Consider the following 23323-nt stretch of genomic DNA (forward strand, 5'->3'; position numbering starts at 1 on the left):
GACCTATATACCTGATTAAAGTATAAATAAATAATTTCGAACGCGAATCTGCCCAATTTCTCTAACGAATGTAAGGAAGGGTAGGGTAATCTAATTGAGAAATTTTATTTACAAAATCGAAATACTTTCAGGAGCTTATAATATTTACAATGTACATAGGGTTTGCGAAGAAAGAAGTAAGCAAGACACGACACAAATTATACGAAAAATTTTAAAACACAGATAAATTAATAATTTTTAAAATAGTAGAAAACTCACATAAGAAAGTTTTTTAAATTAAATAAATTAGCACATTTTAACGTTCAACTTCGATTATATCGATTACCCCAGCCCCTGGAATGAGTATCTTTATATTCGTCCATGCTTCTCTTTCTTTCTAAATATTCTGGATCATCTTTCTCAATCTGTTGCTCTTCCTGTTCCGCTTCTTCCAATAATTTGATTTCGCTGCTGGAGAATTCTTGCAGTGACGTAGGGTTATCTGTGCAAGGTGGAGCCCATCTGTGAACAGATTTCGATGCATTACTTTGACTGAAATTTAGACTAGCTAACGAAATGGCAAGATTAAAACTTACGTTCCGTCTCTCATTCTTTGTTCGTATAATTCTTTGACAGTCATAACTGGAAGACTAGGATATCCATATCCGAATACTTTCTTTTGCATTTCGTCTTTTGTAATGAGCACTGGCTGCAGAGGTTTCGAACGATAATTTTTCCTGGTTTTTTCAACTTCGTCGTCCCAAACCGGAGCACCGAAAGGTTTCTCTTTGTTGACACGAGTGAGTAAACTTTTTTCCGACATTAGGCAATCTAAATCATCGATGGCTTTATTGATATAACAATTAATGAACGACAGGTAGTATTTCCTTTGTACCTCTTCGTCGATTCTATCGCTTTCGAATTCCTGAAATGGGAATAAAATTTAATAAAATCCGCTTCATCATTTCAACGTAACAGGTAATGAGAAACGAATTACAAACCTGTCTCAATAAAGCCATTTGATTTTCCAATTCTTTTTGTTCGCGGAACTGTTGGATTTTTGTTGCCCTCCTACGAGCCATAGCTAACATATCGACATTTCGAGGGGAGAATGAGGCTTCGGAACCCTCGCTGGAGCCTCCTTCTTCACCATTATCCATAGGTGGAATTTCTATGTCCGATTTAATACCGTAATCTTTGCAACGTTGTAGAAAATCGCGGAAATACATTTCAGCAGTTTTCACGATCTCTAGCCTATCGCCGGATGTCAATTTCAACGATAAAGTACCCAGAAGTACCGGTAAGAGAAGAAATTTCACGCTTGGAGTAGGCAATTCTTCGATTGATTCGTTTGGACTGAACATAGCAGCGCATGATACCATCTTGGTAACATCCTCTAGTAAATTCATACATTTTTTCACTTTGTACTGTGAACATAATAATCATAGGGTAAGCTTTTATCCAATACATAATCAAGTATTCTAAGAATATGGATTTCATCAGATCGAAGAAACACAATATCAAAAAATTAGATTCGAAATATTAAAAAAATTTATTTTCATCGTAGGTAATTTATACAGTACGAACTATGTATTATAAATTTCAAAAAAAAATTGGATAATACCGTAACTAAATTAAAGATCAATTAAATGCTCAACCATACATTCATCTCGCATATATACTTCTATTTTCATAAAGACGCAGATGAAAAAAAACAACGCTTTTGAAAAGCCTAAACATTAATCAACTAAGTTACAATACCGTATAAAATATTAAAAAAGATAAAACACAAAATTAATTGAGAGATGACTTTTGAACAGATAAAACATGTATCACAGAAATTACTTTTTGGTCACCAACGTGATATCCCATGCTCCGATAAAATACCTAAACCATATCATGAACAAATCAAAGGCCATTTGAATCCAGCTAAAAATAGGTACGATCTTTGATCCTTCGATTTCGACCCAATTGACAGCTATTTCTGAGATCGGTATGTGAAATCGATTCGCAATATACAAGATTTCTACATCAAAAGCCCATCTTTCAACATGTTGGTTATAAAAACACTGCGTGGCGGCTTCTCTCGTAAACAGTTTGAACCCGCATTGAGTATCTTTGATAGTTCTAACAGTAAACATCCAAACTAAGAAATGAAATCCATACATAAGTATTGTGCGAAAAAAAGATCTACTAGCGACAGCCTCTTGCTCTAAATGAGCTCTCGAGCCACAAACGATGGCTAATTTTTGATCAACTTGTTCGGGTGATTTGAGGTAGCTGCTGCTGACGACGTTTTCCAGTTCTTCTTCCAGTTTCACAATATCACTGAATTTCGTAGCACCGTCGGCGTCGGCGAACAGTATAACCGCTCCTCTGGCACTAAGGACGCCTAATCTGACAGCACCTCCTTTACCACGGTTTTTAACTAGATTCAAAACGCGTACTTTTTCCGATCCTTGCGATTTTGTGTATTCGGCTGCCACCGAGGCAGTGCTATCGGTACTGCCGTCATTAACGATGATAACTTCGTAATTGAACTCGGCGTTATCTTTTTGTCGCTGGTTTAAAAATGACAGACATTCGTCCAGCATCGGCGGAAGACGTTTTTCTTCATTGTATGCTGGAACAACTACGCTCAAATGAATCTTCCAGTCATCTTCGATAGATGGAAATTTCATTAGCCTTTGATTTTCATCCATGTAGTATTCTTCTTGCTCGTGACGAATAATTTCGGCGAAGGGAACCGATGTGATGAATATCAACAAAGGTACGATCAACACGGAGATTATCACGATACATAATGCGGAAAATAATAACACCGAGTTTTCGCCCACATCCAGAAACTCGGTCAATGACATCGCGAGTGAATATAAAAAATATTAAAAATTGGAAATTATCTTTTCTTACTACATTTTAGGTGTTTTTCCAAGTTGACACATACGCAAATTGAAATAAAAATCAATGGAGATGTTTCTTTTTTTGTACCGAAATGTCGTGATAAGAACCGCTGGCACAGACAAAATTTTAAAAAAATTGAAGTTCACAAAAAAAAGTACGCATCTGTTTATCACACTTCGGTGTACTCATTTCGTGGTGTGGAACATTTATTTACGAAAAGTCGAAACGAAAAGCGATTCTTTTTTGATCCGACGTTGGCGACGTTTGCCTTCGTTTCGTTTGGATTATGGATAAGAAAATGAAGCTCAACTCCAATCTTACATGATTATCATTTTGTTTTCAACCATCAAATCGATAGTATTCACGTAATAAAATACTAAACAAATTTCAATGAATCGATATCAACATCAAATGACATCAGACATGGATTCTAACTGAACCACAAACATACATTCCATTAGCCAAGATAACTAGACAAGGAGAATGAAAATAGCTCGAGAGGCTCCTAATTATTCTAGCTTTACGATAGCACTATAGAATTATTGATCTTTTCACCAACCGAGATACTTGAAATACAATTAGAATACATTTCAACTGGAAGTTGATGTTGAATACCAAAGACTGAAAATGTTCATGTAAAAACTCATGAACATCCAGCATACCAGCAATGACGAGTGAAAAGTCAGGAAATGTTAGATCGAAGAGTCGATACTCACACATACTTTTCACAGCTTTCATTGCCATTATGAATGAAACAATTTGAATCGTACGAATTAACTACAAAAAGGTATCTTGGATCATTTACAAACAAGTGCTTCTTCAACTTGATTCACTTCGTAGGATCATATTGATCAATAATTCAACCGATAGAAACGGATACGTCTTCAGCATCGACATTCTCTCAAATTGAAGCTTGAGATAAGTGAACGTAAACATTGACGATGCTCGAAGTATCAGTTAAGTACTAACCCACATACTCCCAACACTTGATAACTTCAATTTCACGGTTTAAGGGACACTTCAAGGATACTTTTTGGGCATCAATTTACATCTGATGAAATCCATTTAGATAATATACTAAAATTAGAAAACCAAACTCGAAGGTATTTTTTACCTGAACTTCAGAACTGTTCGTAGCCAAATCACAATTGGATATTTCTTCAAAAGTTTTCACCGCTTCGTTGAAACATTCTGAGATACTTTGTTCGCTTCTACTTGGCTCGCTTTTATCAACTTCCATTACAATTTTGCAACGAACACTTTCTTTTTGAAATTTACACAATTTAATGAGGAAATTGAAGTCATTTGTTTTCCTAAATTTTATTTCACGTATTGAATTGACGGTCGAAGATATTGAATGATACAATGTGGTGAAATTGAACCAATCAGCGATCGAACAGCTGTTCATAATCAGTGGTGCAATTTAACGAAATGAAAAATTCTTTTTCACCCAATTTCCAAATGGCGGAAGAGGGACGGGGGACATAATTTATTCATTTTCTCTCGATTATTCAAATGAATTCAAAATTCATAAATTTTTTCTCTGGGGGTAGATCTAGTCCAAACGATTTTTGATGGTCACTGCCCCAGAAACGTTCCCCTCCCTCCCAACTATTTTCCCAATCCAAAAAGTTGTCAGAAGTAGTCAAAACAACAAAATACTTTATAATTCAAAAAATTGACCAAATAGAGCAACACACCAATTTTTTCATCGCCTCAAACGCAAACCTCGACAAAAAAAAACAAACGCTCCACAAACGCTGTATAGTTTATTTACAATAAAACAAAATTTTTTAAACATATGCTATACACAAAAGGAAAAAAAATTCGGCGATAAAAAAAACTTTTAAACACAAAAATCATGGTTTCGTTGAAAACCCAATATTATTAATCTACACAAAAAAATACACTTAGCGAGAGAGGAAAACACAACGAACGGAAACGCTTTTATCATTAAAAAAGAAAAAAATTATACCAAAGCTAGGCGACTGCCTAAGAACGAACAAGCGTTTAGGTAGTAATTTGAGAATATAAAGTAGAGAACGGAGGTACGCACAAAATAGAGAATATTGTTAATACTGCCATTACTCAAAATGGTGATACCTATAAACTCTTAAAAATAATTCACTTTTTGGCGCGCGTAAGGTAATTATAATAAAGTAATTTGGATCATACATTTAAAAATTAATACTAATGACAACACCAATAATTAACACCTTAATTACGTAACAAAATGAAATGTCAAATTTATCATCTCTTAAGTACTAAAGAAGAAAAAAAAATCAAACATGATAAGAAAATTCGTTTGTTGCAAAAAGAAAAAAATCAGAATGTATAATACACACATCCTTGAGGCCGATGACAAATTACAAATTAGGAAGGAATGATATAAAAATCCATATATATGTACAAAAACATTAAATAGGTAGATATAATTGACTTAAATACATACTTGTTTTTTTATTGTTAATTAATAGGTAGAATAGTTTCATATCGTGTTAATGCTGTGCTCAACTGCATTGCATTCACAAAGAATTAAAATTAGAGAGATGCTGTTTTTAATTATGGACTAGATGTCACATTTAAATGTATGATTGTACTTTTCTTCGTTTTTCGAAACCTCGAAATATATCGAATGAAAATCCTAACCTAATTTGTAAACTATAATCTAATTTCAGGGCAATTAATCTCGTCAGATAAGTTACCGTTAATGTCGATTTTTCATTTAAAGTCTTCAATATTCACACTTCATATAGGTAGTGCTAGAATAATACTGAGACTGACCATTTGAGATTTAAACTGATTTCCTAATGCTCCCTTAGCGATAAGCTGCTCATTTATCGCTGATATCTCATAGATAATCAATGAACTGCAGAGCGAATACCACTTTAACTAAATAGTGTCAGTTGAAGGCGACTTTAACTCGTTAATGTTGAAGACTTCAACTAGGTAAAGTCGACTTCAAATGAAAATCGTCATTAAGGGTAACCGATATACAAAATTATATACAAATGGAAGAATTCAAACATGTTCTTTGATTCAAGGTCCTCGTTTAATATTAATCCCTGGCCTTTTTTTTGTCATCTTATGTTCAAAATGACATTCGCTGTACAGAAATATGTACGTTAAAATAAAACCGTTTGGATAAATTGCACAACAGAAAAATGGACGTAGAAAAGAAGAAAAATTAAAGCTTAAGCGTAACTTAAAAATATAAATCCCGTGTTTTTGGCGCCTATCAAGATACGACAATCGTGAAAATCTACACATAAACGCGTCGATAATCCGACTTTTTAAAAATGATTATCGACGTTGTCGTTGGAAAAAAATTAAGGAGGTACACAGTACACGTCACTCACAAAATGTCAAGAATTCATCTCAACGATTCGGTACGGATCAACAAACAAACTGGTAACTATGATTCGATCTCTGGGTTACTAAATATGATGCATATAACACGGAGCTGTGTGGAAAATCAATCCTGAGATTCGGCAATAAAAATATCAATTTAAAAACCTATTTTTAATGCTCAGATTAAGTAAATAAAACGGCAGTCAAAAGTGCTGAAACAATTTCGATACACTTTCGTGTACAGGTGAATACTATACTGAAAAGGCAGTACGAATGATTTACGAATCGAATTCTAATCATAATTATTAATTTTTGTTTAAATCGTCTAAAACTAAGCTCTTTTCCCAACACCAATTCAAACATCGTCTAAACAAATAACAAGAACAAAGGCACCGCTTACTCGAAAATTACTACACCGATCATCACGATTTGTCAAACAACATTCAACAATTAACAAAGTAGGCTTACGAAGAAAACCCCAACAATTAAATCACCAGGTATCTTTCAGTTCCCTCCCAAACTCGTAAGCTGTCCAGAATTTTTCATTCGTTACGAAAAAATTGCTAAATTGTACGAAATGGCACACACGTATCTGATATTTGCTCTTTTTAACGTAGAAAATATGAAAAAAAAGTAATACAAACAAAATGGCAGTAACTCGAGAGTAACCATACGCGTGAAGAACAACACCCATCGTACACTCGGTGCAGAGACTGGAAGATGAAGTATGTTACTGAAAACCGCATACGTTTACTTTTCAGAAGTCTGGAAAAATCTCAGATGTGAGACAGAACGAAAAAAACTGTACACAATGAGAGCGATTGCGCTGAAGAATCGTAATCGATATCCAACATACAATGTACATCGAAAACTAAGGGATCGTTCATTCTACTTCTAGCAGAGAAGAAAACAATCTAGAAACATTCGAACAGATTCGAATTTCAAACTTACGCAAACAAACTAATTATCGCCTTCTCATAAAAATGAGAATTAAAAGAGAATCGCCAAAGTCAACAGATGAAAACATGAATAATGAACACAATAGTAGCAGCAATCAAAGGAGATATCAAATCAAAGTTAGTGTACATGACAGCCTTCGCTCATCTCCAGTCTCTCCAATGTTGGTCCCAACCATAACCATTCTCTGCGGTTGCCGCCGAAAACGTGGTTTAGTACACACTTGAAAGTTACATAAATATATATACGCGATGCATACGTATTAAGCGTCCTATTCAACTTAGTTTAAAAATAATAAAATCAAAATGGGAAACAGAATGGGGAAAAATCGTAAAAACGTAAAACTAATAATTCCTTAACTATTATAACAATACGTTAACATGTAATAATCCTTTCAACAGGCGAGTTACAAATTCCACTTTTTCAAATTATTCATTTCGACGACTTTAAAAATATAACTATTAACATACGAAAAAGTATACGTAATGAATAAATCTATCATACGCGGGACTTCCTGCATCGTCAGAAAACAAACTAACGAATAACAAAAAACGCGGCATAATTTCTAGCGCGTTAGTTGAAAAAAAGTTAAAAAACGAAAATAATAAAAGCAAAATGATGACGACCTCGTGAAATTTCTAAAGCTTTTTTTTCCACCATAAAAAAACTGCCTCAAGCAAAATACATAACTTTTTTGGTATCAGCGTGTACGGTGATTGCTCGGGCCATTGCTCCTGGGGTACGATCTTCGCTGCATCCGGATTGATGAGATCCTTCGCCACTGCAGAACATAAGACAACGATACCGTGAGTAAATGTTTAGGAAAATGATGATATATTTTCGATACGTGCGAATTGAAAGTGCATATATACCTGTCGTGTTCCTTTTCTACTAAATGGTACCTAGCTCGGAACGCGACAAGATGAGCGTAGTACGCCGGAGCTGGAATAGATACAGATCTAGTACATCTGACGTACGTATGACAAAGCTGATAAGTTAGGCATTGCAGTTCATCCGAATCGAAATGATTATCGTCCCATAAAACGTGATAATGACTAGGCCTACTCGTACCCTGCAAAAAAACAAACCGTCACATTAATACAATTTATTCGCGAATATACTGCATCAGTTTCATTCCATAAGTTTATCTGTCATTACAGCTCTTCTGTTTCACATCCATAAAAAATGTGGAAACATCTGTCGGCGTAATGTTTACTTTACCACTTTGGTAACGCTCGTTATATTCATAGAATTAAAGAATAAATAAGCTGACTCAAAGTGGAATTGAATCTACAGATACGTAATAATAAGATGCGGGTAAATGACACATACCTGGATACCTTGATGACTGCATAAATAGAAATCGAATTCAGTCGGATGTGTAATGCCTACATCGACCGTTGTACCTGCTGGAATGTTACCAGATTTTCCAGACTGTTCTTTCTTATCAGCGCAGAACAACCTGTAAATCGATTATAAAACAAAAATTATCCAAATTTGGCTCAATTCTTTACACAACTGAAACATAAATTTGTCCGGAAATATTTCATCAACTCACCTCGTGTGATGTCTCTTCTGTACGATGATGAACGTAATACCTGGCTTGTAATCACCTTCTAACTTAATACAAGCTTCACGAATTGCTGTTAGTTCGTGTTGCAATACCTTTTAAAATTACAGAATTAATAATAAATTGAAAATCTACGTTCATGGTTAAATAATATGAAAACGTCACAAAATATCAGTTTCTCAGACAAAATGTCGATGATCGAAAAAAACCACATTGATAACCCTAGAGAATTTGCATTTTCAATTTCCAGTCATTTTTTTTTTTTACTTTTTTACACAGCCACAGAAAAGCATTTGAAATTCAGAGAAACTGATACGTTGTGAAATTTTTAATAAAATGACACTTACATGTGGGAATTGTCCTTCGGAGACACCGTCTCTGTATAAAATGATACGGTGAGGCTTATACCCACCGGTACTCTTGTAAAACATGATCAACAACTCCCTAAAAACAAAAATGACCGATTCGAATTAGCAAATGTCACACACATCACATTTCGTCGAGTATGGCACCTGTTTACTTACCTAACCATAGAGCTTAATTCTTGAATGATCTCCAATCTGTGCTGCTGTACTCGCACAGTGGCCGCGTAACGACTAGGATGAGCGTCCATTGATCCTACCACGGCAGCGATAGACGGTTTTTTGTTATCACCCGCAGGCGGATGAGTAACATCGGCTCCCAAGAAAATGACAGGTTCGTTGAATACCTTCGAAGAAAGGAATACCAAAATTAAACATTAGCTGCTGTAAAAATGCAGACGTAACCGAATGCAAACAGAACGATGGGAAAAAATTTACCTTCGGTCTAATACTAGGTACGAGGATGCTATTGATGCCGCCCAGTTTCACATTTATTTTCAGGCATAGGTTTGACAGCGTCTGTGGTGAAGTTTTATTAACATTTTTCGCTTGCACACACTGCGTTGCCATACCTAAGACTGTATCTCCCACCCGTTTCACCTCGGCTGAAAAAAGCAAAACAAAAATCACAGTCAATATTTCATTTGCACTAGTTAACCTCAAGAAGAAGAAATCGGACTCCGAGCAGATCCGGCAACTCACCATAAACTGGAGTTTTACCCGGCAAAACGACTACAACAAGTTGTAACGACTGGAAAGATGATTTTAAATAACGAAACATAGGCTCAACTTGATCCGGACCTGTAGCATATTTACCTGCACAAATGAACCAAAAATATAAAATTACGTCATTTGAAACAAAATAATCTTACATGATACATTTCAAAGGCAAAGCTAAGGTTTTGGTCAAAACGACTCGAACTTTCTAAACCAGTTGCCCAGAATTGAGAATACTTAAAGTTAGCTTGTAATAAAGAAGATAAACAATGCATAAAAGGTCAATAATGATAAATAAAGCTAATGAACTGTAATTACGACTATTCCGTTATTTAGTATAGATAACTCGATAACATCTGTCCGCGTAAAAATTTACTTTACCACTTTGGTAACGCTCAATGTATTCATACGTTATTACAGAATAGATAAGCTGACTCAAAGTGGTACAGAATATACACAAAATCAATTTCGAGAAGAAACTACACTAACAAAAACACTGAACTGTAATTACGACTATTCCGTTATTTAGTATAGATAACTCGATAACATCTGTCCGCGTAAAAAATTTACTTTACCACTTTGGTAACGCTCAATGTATTCATATATTATAACAGAATACATAAGCTGACTCAAAGTGGTACCGAATGTACACAAAATCAATTCACAAATATCCATTTCGAGAAGAAACTATACTACTTACAAAAACACTGAACTGTAATTACGACTATTCCGTTATTGAGTATAGATAACTCGATAACATCTGTCCGCGTAAAAATTTACTTTACCACTTTGGTAACGCTCAATGTATTCATATATTATAACAGAATACATAAGCTGACTCAAAGTGGTACAGAATACAGACAAAATCAATTCACAAATATCAATTTCGAGAAGAAAATATACTTACAAAAACACGGTTGTCCAATGATTGGCATTCCCGCATCGTTACTGATTTTCTGTAACTGTTGAGTGAAATTCCTACAATACAAAGCAACAATTGAGTCAATTCGAAATGAAATATCACCTACATTGGTCGAATTCGGATAGAAATATTACCTTAAAGCGTCTTCTCGAACGGTTCTCTGCGGAGCAAAACAGGCTATGGCCCAAACTCGAATTTCTACTCCGGTGAAGAACTGTTTACCGCGCATATCCCATACGCCCTGATTTGGCATCGCCTGTTGTTTCGTTTGCATCAGGGTCGAAGTAGCCTGTACATTCAAACAGACTTGTTCTATCAACTTAAACACATTTCTCCCAAAACCCCCGTTTGACACAATAATGCAAACACAGTGGGGGCACAAAACATTTAATCTAATCTCTTCGTCAAGCAAATCGAAGGGAAGAGCATAATAACGAGAGAATAATTCGACAGAATACAGTACCTGGCCTCCCAGCGAACTGACTCTGCCTCCGTATTGTAATTTGGGCGGCGGTAAAACGCGTCCTCGTACTTCCATCATGTTATTCGATATTGTTAGGCCGAATTCTTGCACGTAAGAATCATTATTGAAATCTGCTCGTCTGATTAAGCTGTTAATTTCACGTTCACGATCTGGGGCCGAACGTGCGGTTGCTTTTATCATAGTCGACGTTTGCATATCGGTTAATTTTTTTATACATCTTTGACCGGCTACGATGTTGCATACCTGAAAATTACATCAATGGGTCAACATTTCAGAAGAATGCAAAAATATTCATACATTATTAAATATTAAAATGCGAAGAATTGTTGAACAGTATTGATCGAGCCTTCCTCCCTCCAAATCCGAGCCATCTTATTAAATGTGTTATGTCAATTTTTAGACATCGAACGTGTTAACTCCGATTTTCTATATTTTTCCATAATAGTCGAGGCATTTCCGTAAAATTTATCAAAAAAATTTGAGAAATTTGCGTATTTGTTAAGCTGCGTTCATGATTGTCCGTAATCAACCGTAATAAAAGTTACGGTCTGCTACAGAAAAGTAAAATACAAGAATTCTTATGACGTAGTTCACGTTGTCCGTAACCGTAACTTTTTGTTTTACAGAAAAGAACAAAGAAAATTACAGTTTTACTTTTCTGTAACAGGCCGTAAGAGTTACGGACAATCATGAACGCACCTTAATTCATTTTCTCCTACTCTTTGTGACACATACTAATAGATTGCTGAAAATTCCTTAATCAATTCGCATTAAATAATGACACGATGAAAACAGTTTAAGGCCTAGCAAACTAATGTAGTTTCCACGTAGCATCACCCACTATTTTTCGAAATAATCATCCCATACGACAACTTCGCGACCTATTTTTTTAGCACATATTTCATTCAAGGCACGCTAACTACATAGGCGCTTCATTCGTAAATAAATTGTCAGGCATAATTAAGCTCAACTCAACCATACATTAAATTTTATCCCAAAAAAAAGCTCACTGTAATCGATAACGTTATCAAAATACAACATCTGTTAACGATATCAATTTCCTTCGGTAGTAAAACACTGAAAAATTATTTCATAGCTGAAAATATCGTCCGTTACTTCGAGGTTTTAATAAATTAATAATACATAGTTCCGTTAGAGGAATCAAATTCATCATTGGAAACACTATCAACACGATGATAACACTTCAATGTAATCTTATCAATACTTGATAAAATGTCGAAAAGCGACGCTGTGCGGGAAAAAATGTTCAACTAGAGCCAATAACGGACACATTGAAAAAAAAATGAACGATAAAAGAACAAAACGATATTATGTAGCACGAAAAAAACCTCTAGGTCGTAATTTATACCCCAAAATAGCGACTGACGCTAAAATACTCGAATACGTGACTAAAATCACAACCCAACTAATCAAACATGTAACCAAATGTAAGCTAAATATTACCTCCAAAGGCAAATACGTATGTTTGTGCTCTTGACCGACTTGCAAACAGGGTAAATGCGGATATCTGAGTTTCATTTTATATTTATCTAAGAAATACTTTGCTACAGTGCATTCTACCGTTTGCCCATTTTCTAATTGTAACGGAAATCTGTAAATTGAAAAACAGAATTCGTTTTAGAACACTTCATTCTCAAAATTGAATTTCTTTATCGTAGAATTAAGATGTTCAAAATTACTGACGATTGCATTTGCGCTGGTCTACGGGTAACATTGCAAACTCTGTATTTACGTCTCATCGTACCGCAATGCGTGATTTCGATTTTCAATCCTTTGATTTCTTTAGTGAACTTGACTCTTTGCGAATCGGTTAGCGGTTTACGTTGCTCGTTGATATCTCTGATATCGAGTACTTCGCACATGAATTCAATTACCGGCTGCGCTTTGTAGAATGCCGTCGCTGATACTGTAAAATTCGAACAAAATTACACGAGATTACAATTTCAATTGCGACCGAAATGAATATAGAGTCGATGAGTCAACACACATTGAAAGATTTGTACATTTATCAGTAAAGGTTTCAACGAAACAATACGATGAAACAACTGCCCAAAATGTTGCGTTTTAATATTCCACATTTTATGTGTACGTATTCATTGCGAATAAGTACACTGTACTTATGTGGATTTATTCGAATATAATGCATTGGAAGATTTGTACATTTATCAGTAAGGGTTTCAACGATATAATACATTAAAACAACTGCCCAAAATGCTGTGTTTCAATATTCCACATTTTATGTGTACATATTCATTGCGAATAGGTACACTGTACTTATGTGGATTTATTCGAATGTATGCATTGGAAGATTTGTACATTCATCAGTAAGGGTTTCATGTTGGTTTTTAGTATTCCACATTATATCTGTACGAAATTATTGCTAATAGGTACACTGTACTTATGTGGATTTATTCGAATAGACACGAACGAGTAATTACCATCGATATTCAGCATCATTTTCCATTGAGAAGGGCGTACAGATTGATGAAAACCGAACCATACTTCGCGTCCTCCTCCTAACGGATGATAATAACCATCTGGCGACGAAAAGAATGATCTTCCAACCGGAGTATACGTCATTGATGGCAGATGCCTCATAACTACGTCCAAAGCCTAGGATATCAAACATAATATTAATATCGATCTAATACTGAACTGCATGCACAACTGTAATCATGAACATCTCTTACTATAATCGCGTCGAAAGGTATTTGTCTAGTGCGCCCTTCTAATGCTTCTTCTAATGCAAATAATGATACCTGAGCTAACCATTTGATTGCCACTCTAAATACACGATCTTTACCTTCTCCAGGCAGTGTAACCTGTACAACAACACATTTTAATATGCCAAAATTCACAAACACTTTGATAAAATAATGAAGGAAACATCACTCACTTCCAATTCCAATTTATCGTTTCCAATTGGCAATGGATCTTTAGTATAGAGATTATTTCTACCATCGAATACCGGTCTAAGATTTCCAAATATTCTAGAGTAAGCGTGTACCATCGTTTCGATAATCTCTCGGTTGACTTTCCGCGGGCATTTGTCTGGTTGTATGTTTACCTCGTAGTGGTGAACGTAGCCACGAGGCATAGATATTTGGAAATGATTTGCTCTTAGCACGATGGGCCGCCCTTCGCGGCCCAAATTTGGTCGTCTTGGACATGTGAAAACTGTAAAATCAATCATTAGGTACGTTACTCAAGCTTCAGGAAATGAAATAGCCACGCGTGCACAAGCACAATACGCGGAAAATACACTCACTTGGTAAATCTAATGGCTGTTGACCGATGGATGGCTGTTGTTGTTGAAGTAATCCTATTTGTCCTGGTACTGCAACAGCACCTGGAGCTAACTGTCCACCTGGTCCACCGGGACCACCAGCAGTAGGTGCTGCAAACATATCACACTATTAATATCCACATACCATCGAAACACATCGTAAAATTACTAATAACAGAGATATTTTTCGAAAAAATATGCCAAAACGCGAACATATCAACGATAATATATTTCTCTCGCATAATTATTGAACTTATTCGCGATGAAATTTGGAACATGATAAATCGATACACAAAAGCGTATAAATAAGGCAATGTACACAACTAACACAAATGATAAGCGTGACCTCATCCTTCCCTCAACACTTGAATTTTAGATTTTGCTGAAATAATTAATATCGATTTAATAATTTAACGTTCGCGTTCACGTTGAATTTACTAAAAAAAACTCGATCTCATCAACTTTCGAATACGAATCATTATAACAGGATTGAAATCCACAATGGAGGTCAACTTATTTCACGTTGAAAATGACACCAAACAAAACCCAAATTGTACTTACGTTGTCCGACTGGATACATCGGGTGTTATTGTATACTAATATTAATATTTAGGGACTGTCAGGAATAATTAAAATAAAATAAAATTGCACCGTCCATTTAAGAAATTACAGGAATGCCCGCGCAACACGCCTACAAACTATTCGCAATTACGCGTTTACGATTTCACAACACGTTAAAAGCATAGCATTATAGAGAAGACTGACTGGTGCGCATGCGCGATTCCATTATTAAATATACCAACGTAATAGTTGAAATCAAACGAATAAAGAGAATACGGTTCAATGAACTAGACCATGAATTCGATCCTACTCTACGCCATCTCAGTCTCACACACAAATCCATAGAAAAAACTAATGCGGAAGAAGTACAAGCTTCTCTCAAACACTGTTCGTCTCATAAAAAAAACACTAGACGCGATTCGATTCGCGGCTTCTCCGCTTTCTTCTTTACCGCCACAGCTGGCAGAAGCGTAAGATCGATATAAAAAAATGTTCATAAACTGGAGAAACGCGGAGGCTGAACGAATCGTGCCAGCTTCATGCAACAAAGTAAGTAGGTATTTCTATGCAACAGCGACACCCATGAAAACGACAACAATTCCAAAATGTGGAGCTTTGAGCTTTTCTAATTATTCTATTTGATTTCTGAAAAGTACTCGTAAAAATTATTTCTTTGTTCAGTTCGCATTCGCGATGGTAGTATCAAGAAAAGAACACGCATGACCCAACACAGCACCGTAGTCATAGAGTCATAGTCATTTTTTGGATCACGTAAGGCTATTTCACGAATTCGTAATTTTGAAAAAAAATATCCTGAAAAACTTTCCATCAAGGAAAAAAATACAAACTAGATTTCGTGTTACCCTAGTACCCTACCCTTCTCTCTTCGCAATTGGAAACACACCTGTGTGTGACCCAGATAAAGGAGAGAAAAAGTGATTTATTATCTCGATCGTAATCGCAAATCTACGTATATGTTAGCAAACTATAGATTGTTTTAATAATCGAAAACATGGCTCTTAATACAAACGAAAATCACGAATTTGTTCTTCAACATGCATTGTTCATAGCATTGCTAACATCAGATGTTACTCAAGCTAAGAATCACAACAAAATATTGAAGAATTTACCAATTGTTATTAATAATTGGAATTTCACTCCTACCAAAAATTCTAAAATAAAAAAAGAATTTATCCAATATTTCAATTCTTGTACCGCTTAAATTTAAGGCTAGACTAAAAATATTGGTCGTCATTAATTTCTCAGCCATTAATACGAGTATTTAACTAGGCTACGTGACATCGACCAATATGTATTCACAAAATAAATAAAAAATGAACACGCAAGGTGCATTTATCTTCTTGAAATACAATGTCATGAGATGAAGAGAAGGAGAAAACGGAAAGGACAATCGGGCAACATAGTACCATAAGTCATAAAAGAGCTTTCAAATGCAATGAGATTATTTTTCACGGTATTGTTCATTAAAAAAATGAATAAGAAATATTATACAAAAACCAAATTATAAAATTCAAATAACACTTGGGAGTAAATGACAGGGGAAAAAAAGCTTAAAATTGCACAACCTGTTTTACAAGTTTTTCAAATGTAGGAAATTTTGTTTAGAAAAATCGTAGAGTAAAACCAGAAATGCAAAACTTGAAACGTACCGATTCGAATTATAATTATCTATCCTTTCACAAGTTTGATTTAAACTCACGAGCCCACGTTCCACGAACAATATAGGGAAGTAATAAAAATTAAGAAAACAACTACGCTTACGCAGAAGAGAAGAAATGATTGAATCATTCGTAATGAGTTGATCAATTTGGTACGTTTACGAAGCAATGCAATATTGATCACCCGAAACTCTCAGATTATGATTTTACGCAAATTCTACGTTTTTTGAATCTCTTTTTAAAACACTTTTCAGAATTCAGATTCCAAAGACAAACTTCCAAAACCTTAAAAGTATTCTCTCTTTTAAAAAACTCAGTAAAATTTAAAATCCATTCACAAAAGCTACTATTCTAACAGATTCTAGTACCTATATTTAAAATTTTAAAATATATATATTTTAATTTTTAATATATTCAATCGAAAAAATTCGTAGTCTTTAATCAAACAAAATCAATAACAATAACATCAACCTGATCAATAATTTTCAAAATTATTCAAGAAAATTCTTCATCAATTTCAAAATTAAAAATTTCCAGTAACTCGATTCACTTGAACTAATTGAATGACGAATGGCCATGTACGTTACTTACCAGGGATGAGGCCCGGCCCAGGACCAGGACCCAAAACCCGAAAAAGCCCTGATTATTTTGCTTGAAGCCCGAATGTCCAAGCCCCAAAACCTTAAAAACTGTAACCTACAAAGCCCTGGCCCAAAGCCCGAAACCCATTCCTCGGAAAACCAAGCCCAGAACGTAGCCCTGAAACCCAAACTGTGATCAGGGCTTTTCGGGGCTGGTAAATTTTGTAAATTTCTATTGTAATTACCGTTCAGTGCATCTCAAAAGTCAAAAAAGATGATTTTCAAAAAAAAAATTACAACTTCAGCAAAAAGTTTAATATTTTAACTTTCAAGGGGTTTTTGGTACATCATTTATATTCCCAAGCCCAGAATGTGAGCCCCAAAACCCATACTGTGATCAGGGCTTTTCGGGGCTTGTGTGAATTTTGTAAATTTCTATTGTAATTAATTACCATTCAGTGCATCTCAATAGTCAAAAAAGATGATTTTCAAAAAAAAAAAAAAATCAGAATTTCAGCAAAAAGTTGAATATTTTAACCTAGGGGTTTTTGGTGCAGTATTTATATAAACTGTAGGTAGTTCATTGTTCTTTGAAAATTAATTATACTTAAAAATATGAAAAATTTGGACAATAATTAAAAATTCCAAAAAATTTAATTGTGATAAAAAAAAACAGTTCAAATAATTTTGAAAAAAGCAATCGGAATCTGCCCTTAAGATGTTTTTTTTTTTTTTTCAACAGAAAATCAAATATGAAATAAGATTTTACTTTACTTCATTAAAATTGCAATTTCAAGCCCCAAAAAGCCCCGGAAAGCCCAGAACACTTGATTCAAGCCCTGGACACTGAGCCCTGAAACCCAAACCTAAAGTTTCCTGGGCCCCAATCCAAGCCCAAGATGGAATACATTTTTGATGGAAAGCCCAAGCCCCAGAACCTCAAACCCGAAAAAAAATCGTTTGGGGCCTCATCCCTGGTTACTACGTATCAATAGTGATTAGTGACAGTTGACAGATTCAAAATTTCAAAAACAAAAACACAAATTTCAAATTTGCAAAAAAGTGTTCAAATTTTAATTTTTTCAAGAAGTAAAAAAAAATCAAAAAGAACCCTAACAAAATCCATTAAGTAACGAGTAGGTAACAAGTAAAACCCATTGGGACTTAGAATAGGTATGGAGCGCTAGTGTGCATATTGTTGAGTAGGTAACGAAAAGGTGAACAACAAACGTCGACAACCAATCACAACATTGTTTCATTCAGAAATAAATGGTTCCGATTATAGATTTACTTTATTTTTTAACATTCATCAGTAGTTATCAGTGATAATAAAGGTGCGTTCATGATTGTCTGTAACTAACCGTAATAAAAGTTACGGTCTGTTACAGAAAAGTAAAATACAAGAATTCTTATGGCGTAGTTCACGTTGTCCGTAACCGTAACTTTTTGTTTTACAGAAAAGAACAAAGAAAATTACAGAAAAGTAAAAAAATTTTTACTTTTCTGTAACAAGCCGTAAGAGTTACGGACAATCATAAACGCACCTTAAAATTATTATCACGTATCGGAGGTTTGTTGTTCACCTTTTCATGCCTTTTCGATTTCACCGCTAGAGTTCAGCCACTCCGCGTTCTACGGTTCGAATATTCCTATTCTTGATTCAATTTCCACTTCATACCAGGCAACGTAAAACTACGGTGGCACAACATCACACGACCTTCATCTCTTTGATCTCTGCATTTCGCCGACAGTCGCATACAATTCGCGTGATAATGGAAGTAAATAAAAAATATTAAGAAAAATTATCTTTCAAAATTACAGTAATTGATTTTTATTCAACGAAAACACGAAAGTTTAATACTTCAACATCATTTCAACTCTAAAACGTGTGTTATTCGTGTACTTCAACGAAAGGTAACAAGGAATAGAAAACACCGTAACTAACTGTGTTGCTTTTGCGCATGATTATACTTCAGTAGTGTTTAATTCTTAATATGGCCTTAAAATTTACTGGAACAAGAACGCGCTCAGCTGGTATATTCGATGCGATTAGAAAACAATTGAAATCGTTAACTCTAGAACCAGCAAAAAAAGTAACATTTCAATTCGACCCTTTCGAACAGAATGCAACTTCTATGAGGTAAGCAATAGAGTATTTCCTCTAACTTGAACCAAAACGCTGATAACATTTTCTCTAAAGCAGCCTAATCTCATCCTAATACTTTGATAATCAGTATTCCAATCTATATGTACGCTTACCGCATTGTCCGCAGCCATAATTTTTCATCAATGTGTCCGGCATAAGCGGCGTGACAATTCCATTATGTCGTGCAGCAGCAACAGCCATGATTCTGTAACAACACAATTCGATTTACATTAATAACCTTTTATTTTACAGGCATTTTTTATACGTTATCAGCGGTCCAACAGCTCTTAGAACGAATCCTAGTTGCAAAATAAAAACCGAAATAGTTTGTGATAGAAGAGAACCAACGATCGATGTAGCTTTGAGTAAGTAATTGAAAAACACTTCTCTGTCTTCGTATATTCTACAAGTATCTAAAATCCGTTTGCATTTTCACAGGTAATGGAGAATCTGTACTGTTCAAATGCAGACATCTAGATCATTTGGATATGATAACATTATTCAACAAATACGTATCAGCGTTAGCTCCTAAAAAAGTAGAAGTCGTTACTTCGGCAATTCAAAGTAAAATCGCTAGAAAAGTGTTGAAAAAGTAGTAATTTTAGCAGAATGCCTCATAACAAAGACTATAATCTGAAGCTGGTGAGGAAACTGTACAGCTACGTGCCAGCTTTTACTGACGTATTTGATGAAGAATCGTGGTACATTTTCATATCGGCCTTTGTAGGCGTTACAGTTATCGTTTTCGTTTTATTAGCAAAATTCGTTAAACTGAAACCAGTTGATTGGTAATATAATGTAGAAAATGTAGTCTTTCGTGTTTAACCTTGCATTTCCTGTCGCTTATTCCATCTTTCTACTCACGTTTCCGATCAAAAATTATATGTTTCGTGTTCTCGATAACTTCATATGTACCACCTTTTCTCTCTTGTAATACTTATGTGCTAAAAATGTGCATAATTTAAAAATACATTTTTACGTGTTTTGTTTATCAATTTTGTTCGTGTAATATTTTTCTCAGAATTTTCAAAACTACTTTCGAGTGGTAATTTGAAGAATATTGATAAACGGATATTATACTTCGCACACGTAAGTTAATCAAATTTATTTCAGGAGTATGTATGTACATTGTACACGAGTACGTAGAGATAACTCGACCAACTACATACATTGTCAACTTATTTCTGAACAAAACATACTTATTAGTTAGTATGTTTTATCAACAAGGGCCCGTTAAATCCTAACTCAAGATCATAATTTGAAATTCATTTTCGTTAAGGAGTAAATTTACGTACAGGTAGATTATCTAGCCAAGGAAAAAATTTCAATGAGATCAACAATTTTGCGTGTATTAAAAACACGGTGCAATATCTGGTCCAAGATATACGAAAGAATTTTTCATGTTCTGATCATTTTGAAGAGAAAAAGGAATATTATTATTCAAGTGTAAAACTTGACATCACTATTCCTACGTGAAAATTTTAATGAAAATTGATCACACTAACGCTATGTTAGCAGCTTTTGTATCAACGGTTAATACCTACTTTGAGAAACCTTCTGAAAATGCTCAAACCCTATGTGTATTTACGTTTGTATTTGTAAAGACACTGTATCTAGTATACTGTATTAATTTTGCTTTAATCTCAAACACAGCTCACAGCTCTAATTACCCTAACACAGCATTATTCTGCATTCATTACCTAGGCAAATAGTATTACTTAGTACCCAGTACCCACTCATTCTGATTAATTTCGCCGAAAGATTACGTCATCTCGAAGACATTCTGCCACTCGAGCTCTTTTATCGATTTATTACGAATTGCGACGCTCGACAATTTTCAAAAAATTATGCTGCTTCAACGTCTACTAACGTAAATATATTTTTTGAAGGACAAGTACATAAACAGTAACAAAATGTAATTCGAACTCGATATAACAAAATACCTTATTCACTAAGTACTTTTCTCCTTTCAAACAGTAAAAAATTCGAGTAGAATTTTATCATTTTGAAAATCAACGACCATGCTCCATGATACAGCGAGTTAATGCTCTTAGAAGTTGAAACTAGTTCCAAACAGTCAAGCTTCTCAATCTCATGCTACTTTTATTACTCAAAAACAAGTTCTAAACTTTATTTTTTATTCGACCAAAATTTCTATATCTATTTCATCTTGATAATTTCACATTATAATAATAAACGACTCCTTTAAAATAAAATATTCGTCCACACAATGGAATTATATTCAAAACGAATAATATGTACATTCCTCTTGAATGTATGTGCGTTACATTGAATCGATTCCATAACGTTTCCTAATTTTAAACACTCAACGTACTAGCTGTACTAGCTCCTACAACCGAGTAATGATCTTATATACTTCGAGCAAAGAGTAAAATGAAACAAGTAGAAACACATGCAACCGAGGTTTACATCCGATCATTAAAAAAAAAAGAACAAAAAAACGAAATCCTTTTTTGTACTCTTCAACATTTCCACACAACAGTCGTTAACCTTAAGTCTGATACTGTGAGTCTGCAATAAAAGAGATCATGGTCTTGGTGGCGGAGGGACAAACGTTGTGAGTAACGAGGCGGACAACTATTCAAAAGTAAATTACAAAGTACCAGTATTAAAATATTATTATCGCAGCGGGCATTTTATTTTTCAATGTACACATGGCTAAGGTGCTTGTAATACAAATGTGTAAAACACGATTGTTTACATGGTGTTTATTTAACAATTGCTTGTAAGGTTAATTTTTGATCTAGTTTCGAATTGAAATTCAATTGCCTGATGAGAGTACACGACGTTTATACATTTTTGTGATGAATGATGATGGATAAATGCTATCTGCCTTATGATAGGTTGATCTTATATTGAATACAAAAATAATGATTTTTTTTAAATAGAGGATGAAAAATGAGAAAAAAATGAGAAAATTTAGATGTGTATTTTTATAATAAAAACTTCGGAAATCCTGCAGATTAAAATGATAAAATTGAGAATTGATTCACTTATTTTCTATTTTGAACAATTTTCATTTCATCGTACAAATGAGACAATATTTCTACTCGTACTTCTCTACTTTATTACTTTTCAAAATAAAGCAAAATTTGAAAATAATTGCATCATCCTAGATCTAATTTTGTGCTCTTTCAAAATATGTACATACTTCATCATTATGGAAAACATCCAAATTTGCATACATTTTACACGTCATATGGGAAACATTGAACGTCATCTTGTGAAATGAGAAGATTGAACTTTAAAGAAGAATGCAAGCATAGGTTTTTCAGGTTGTGGGGTAAGCTGGTACTTTTTAGCTAAAAGGGACGTACCTACTTGGAAAGTTCAAAATACTCTATGAAGTGATGAAAAAAATGACCGAAAACTCTTCAATTTAATTCATTTAGAAACTCGAGGTACGATCTCATGGTAGATGAAAATGAAATCGTTATTTATACTTGATATTCAAGATACAGAATATTACAGATCCACTGTAAAAAAAAAAAACAAAAACAAACAAACATATGGTGCCCTTAAATTGCCTTTAAACGACACTCGACGTTATAATATTAGGCTAATAATCTCTTCATGATTAATGATACGTCTGAAGTCTGAACTTGGTAAACCCGAGAGTTGGGCAGTTATTTTCCCATGACATTTTACGAATACGAAACGTTCCAGCGTTCGTTAAAATAATCGATCACCTGAGAGTTGTAAGACAGATTTCGATACTCGTATAAAAATCACACGCCAGTTGGTGGAATATGTGTCTCGCGAACCAAAGCGAACCAATTCACCTG

The 23323-nt window shown here is 34.5% G+C and overlaps 5 protein-coding genes across 6 annotated transcripts in view; 2 read left to right on the forward strand and 3 right to left on the reverse strand.

Annotated features, from left to right (window-relative positions):
* Positions 1-89: 89 nt before the first annotated feature.
* Tap42 (immunoglobulin binding protein Tap42) lies at positions 90-4239 on the reverse strand. The gene is made up of 4 exons (XM_065346492.1): positions 3995-4239; positions 981-1406; positions 576-904; positions 90-501 (listed from the first exon to the last, which is right to left on the reverse strand). Exons 1-4 carry the CDS (start codon positions 4118-4120, stop codon positions 303-305), a joined length of 1080 nt encoding a protein of 359 aa, XP_065202564.1. The 5' UTR covers positions 4121-4239; the 3' UTR covers positions 90-302.
* wol (Dolichyl-phosphate beta-glucosyltransferase wollknaeuel) lies at positions 1513-3015 on the reverse strand. Its single transcript, XM_065346496.1, has one exon. The coding sequence runs from the start codon at positions 2838-2840 to the stop codon at positions 1821-1823; it is 1020 nt and encodes a 339-aa protein (XP_065202568.1). The 5' UTR covers positions 2841-3015; the 3' UTR covers positions 1513-1820.
* A 397-nt stretch (positions 4240-4636) lies between the features above and the next one.
* AGO1 (protein argonaute-2) overlaps positions 4637-23323 on the reverse strand; it is a 35194-nt gene continuing 16507 nt past the window's right edge. The window contains exons 2-19 of one of the 2 annotated variants that reach the window (XM_065346479.1): positions 19631-19722; positions 14533-14661; positions 14161-14441; positions 13955-14086; positions 13703-13877; positions 12948-13170; positions 12708-12855; positions 11223-11486; positions 10894-11048; positions 10745-10815; positions 9823-9936; positions 9559-9725; positions 9283-9467; positions 9106-9202; positions 8747-8853; positions 8521-8650; positions 8061-8260; positions 4637-7969 (exon numbers count right to left, since the gene is read on the reverse strand). In XM_065346479.1, coding sequence (XP_065202551.1) covers positions 7861-7969; positions 8061-8260; positions 8521-8650; positions 8747-8853; positions 9106-9202; positions 9283-9467; positions 9559-9725; positions 9823-9936; positions 10745-10815; positions 10894-11048; positions 11223-11486; positions 12708-12855; positions 12948-13170; positions 13703-13877; positions 13955-14086; positions 14161-14441; positions 14533-14661; positions 19631-19718 — 2775 coding nt within the window. In that variant the 5' untranslated portion in view covers positions 19719-19722 and the 3' untranslated portion in view covers positions 4637-7860. Of the gene's footprint in view, positions 7970-8060; positions 8261-8520; positions 8651-8746; positions 8854-9105; positions 9203-9282; positions 9468-9558; positions 9726-9822; positions 9937-10744; positions 10816-10893; positions 11049-11222; positions 11487-12707; positions 12856-12947; positions 13171-13702; positions 13878-13954; positions 14087-14160; positions 14442-14532; positions 14662-15111; positions 15436-19630; positions 19723-23323 lie in introns of those variants that run through there. The other variant, XM_065346480.1, reaches the window with a different exon arrangement.
* mRpL53 (mitochondrial ribosomal protein L53) lies at positions 19081-20113 on the forward strand. Its single transcript, XM_065346502.1, has 3 exons — positions 19081-19511; positions 19770-19882; positions 19956-20113. Exons 1-3 carry the CDS (start codon positions 19366-19368, stop codon positions 20111-20113), a joined length of 417 nt encoding a protein of 138 aa, XP_065202574.1. The 5' UTR covers positions 19081-19365.
* On the forward strand, positions 20127-20512 carry LOC135832946 (uncharacterized). The gene has a single exon (XM_065346503.1). It carries the CDS (start codon positions 20127-20129, stop codon positions 20307-20309), a length of 183 nt encoding a protein of 60 aa, XP_065202575.1. The 3' UTR covers positions 20310-20512.

This window comes from Planococcus citri, chromosome 1 (assembly GCF_950023065.1).
Source record: "Planococcus citri chromosome 1, ihPlaCitr1.1, whole genome shotgun sequence".
NCBI classification, from domain to species: domain Eukaryota; kingdom Metazoa; phylum Arthropoda; class Insecta; order Hemiptera; family Pseudococcidae; genus Planococcus; species Planococcus citri.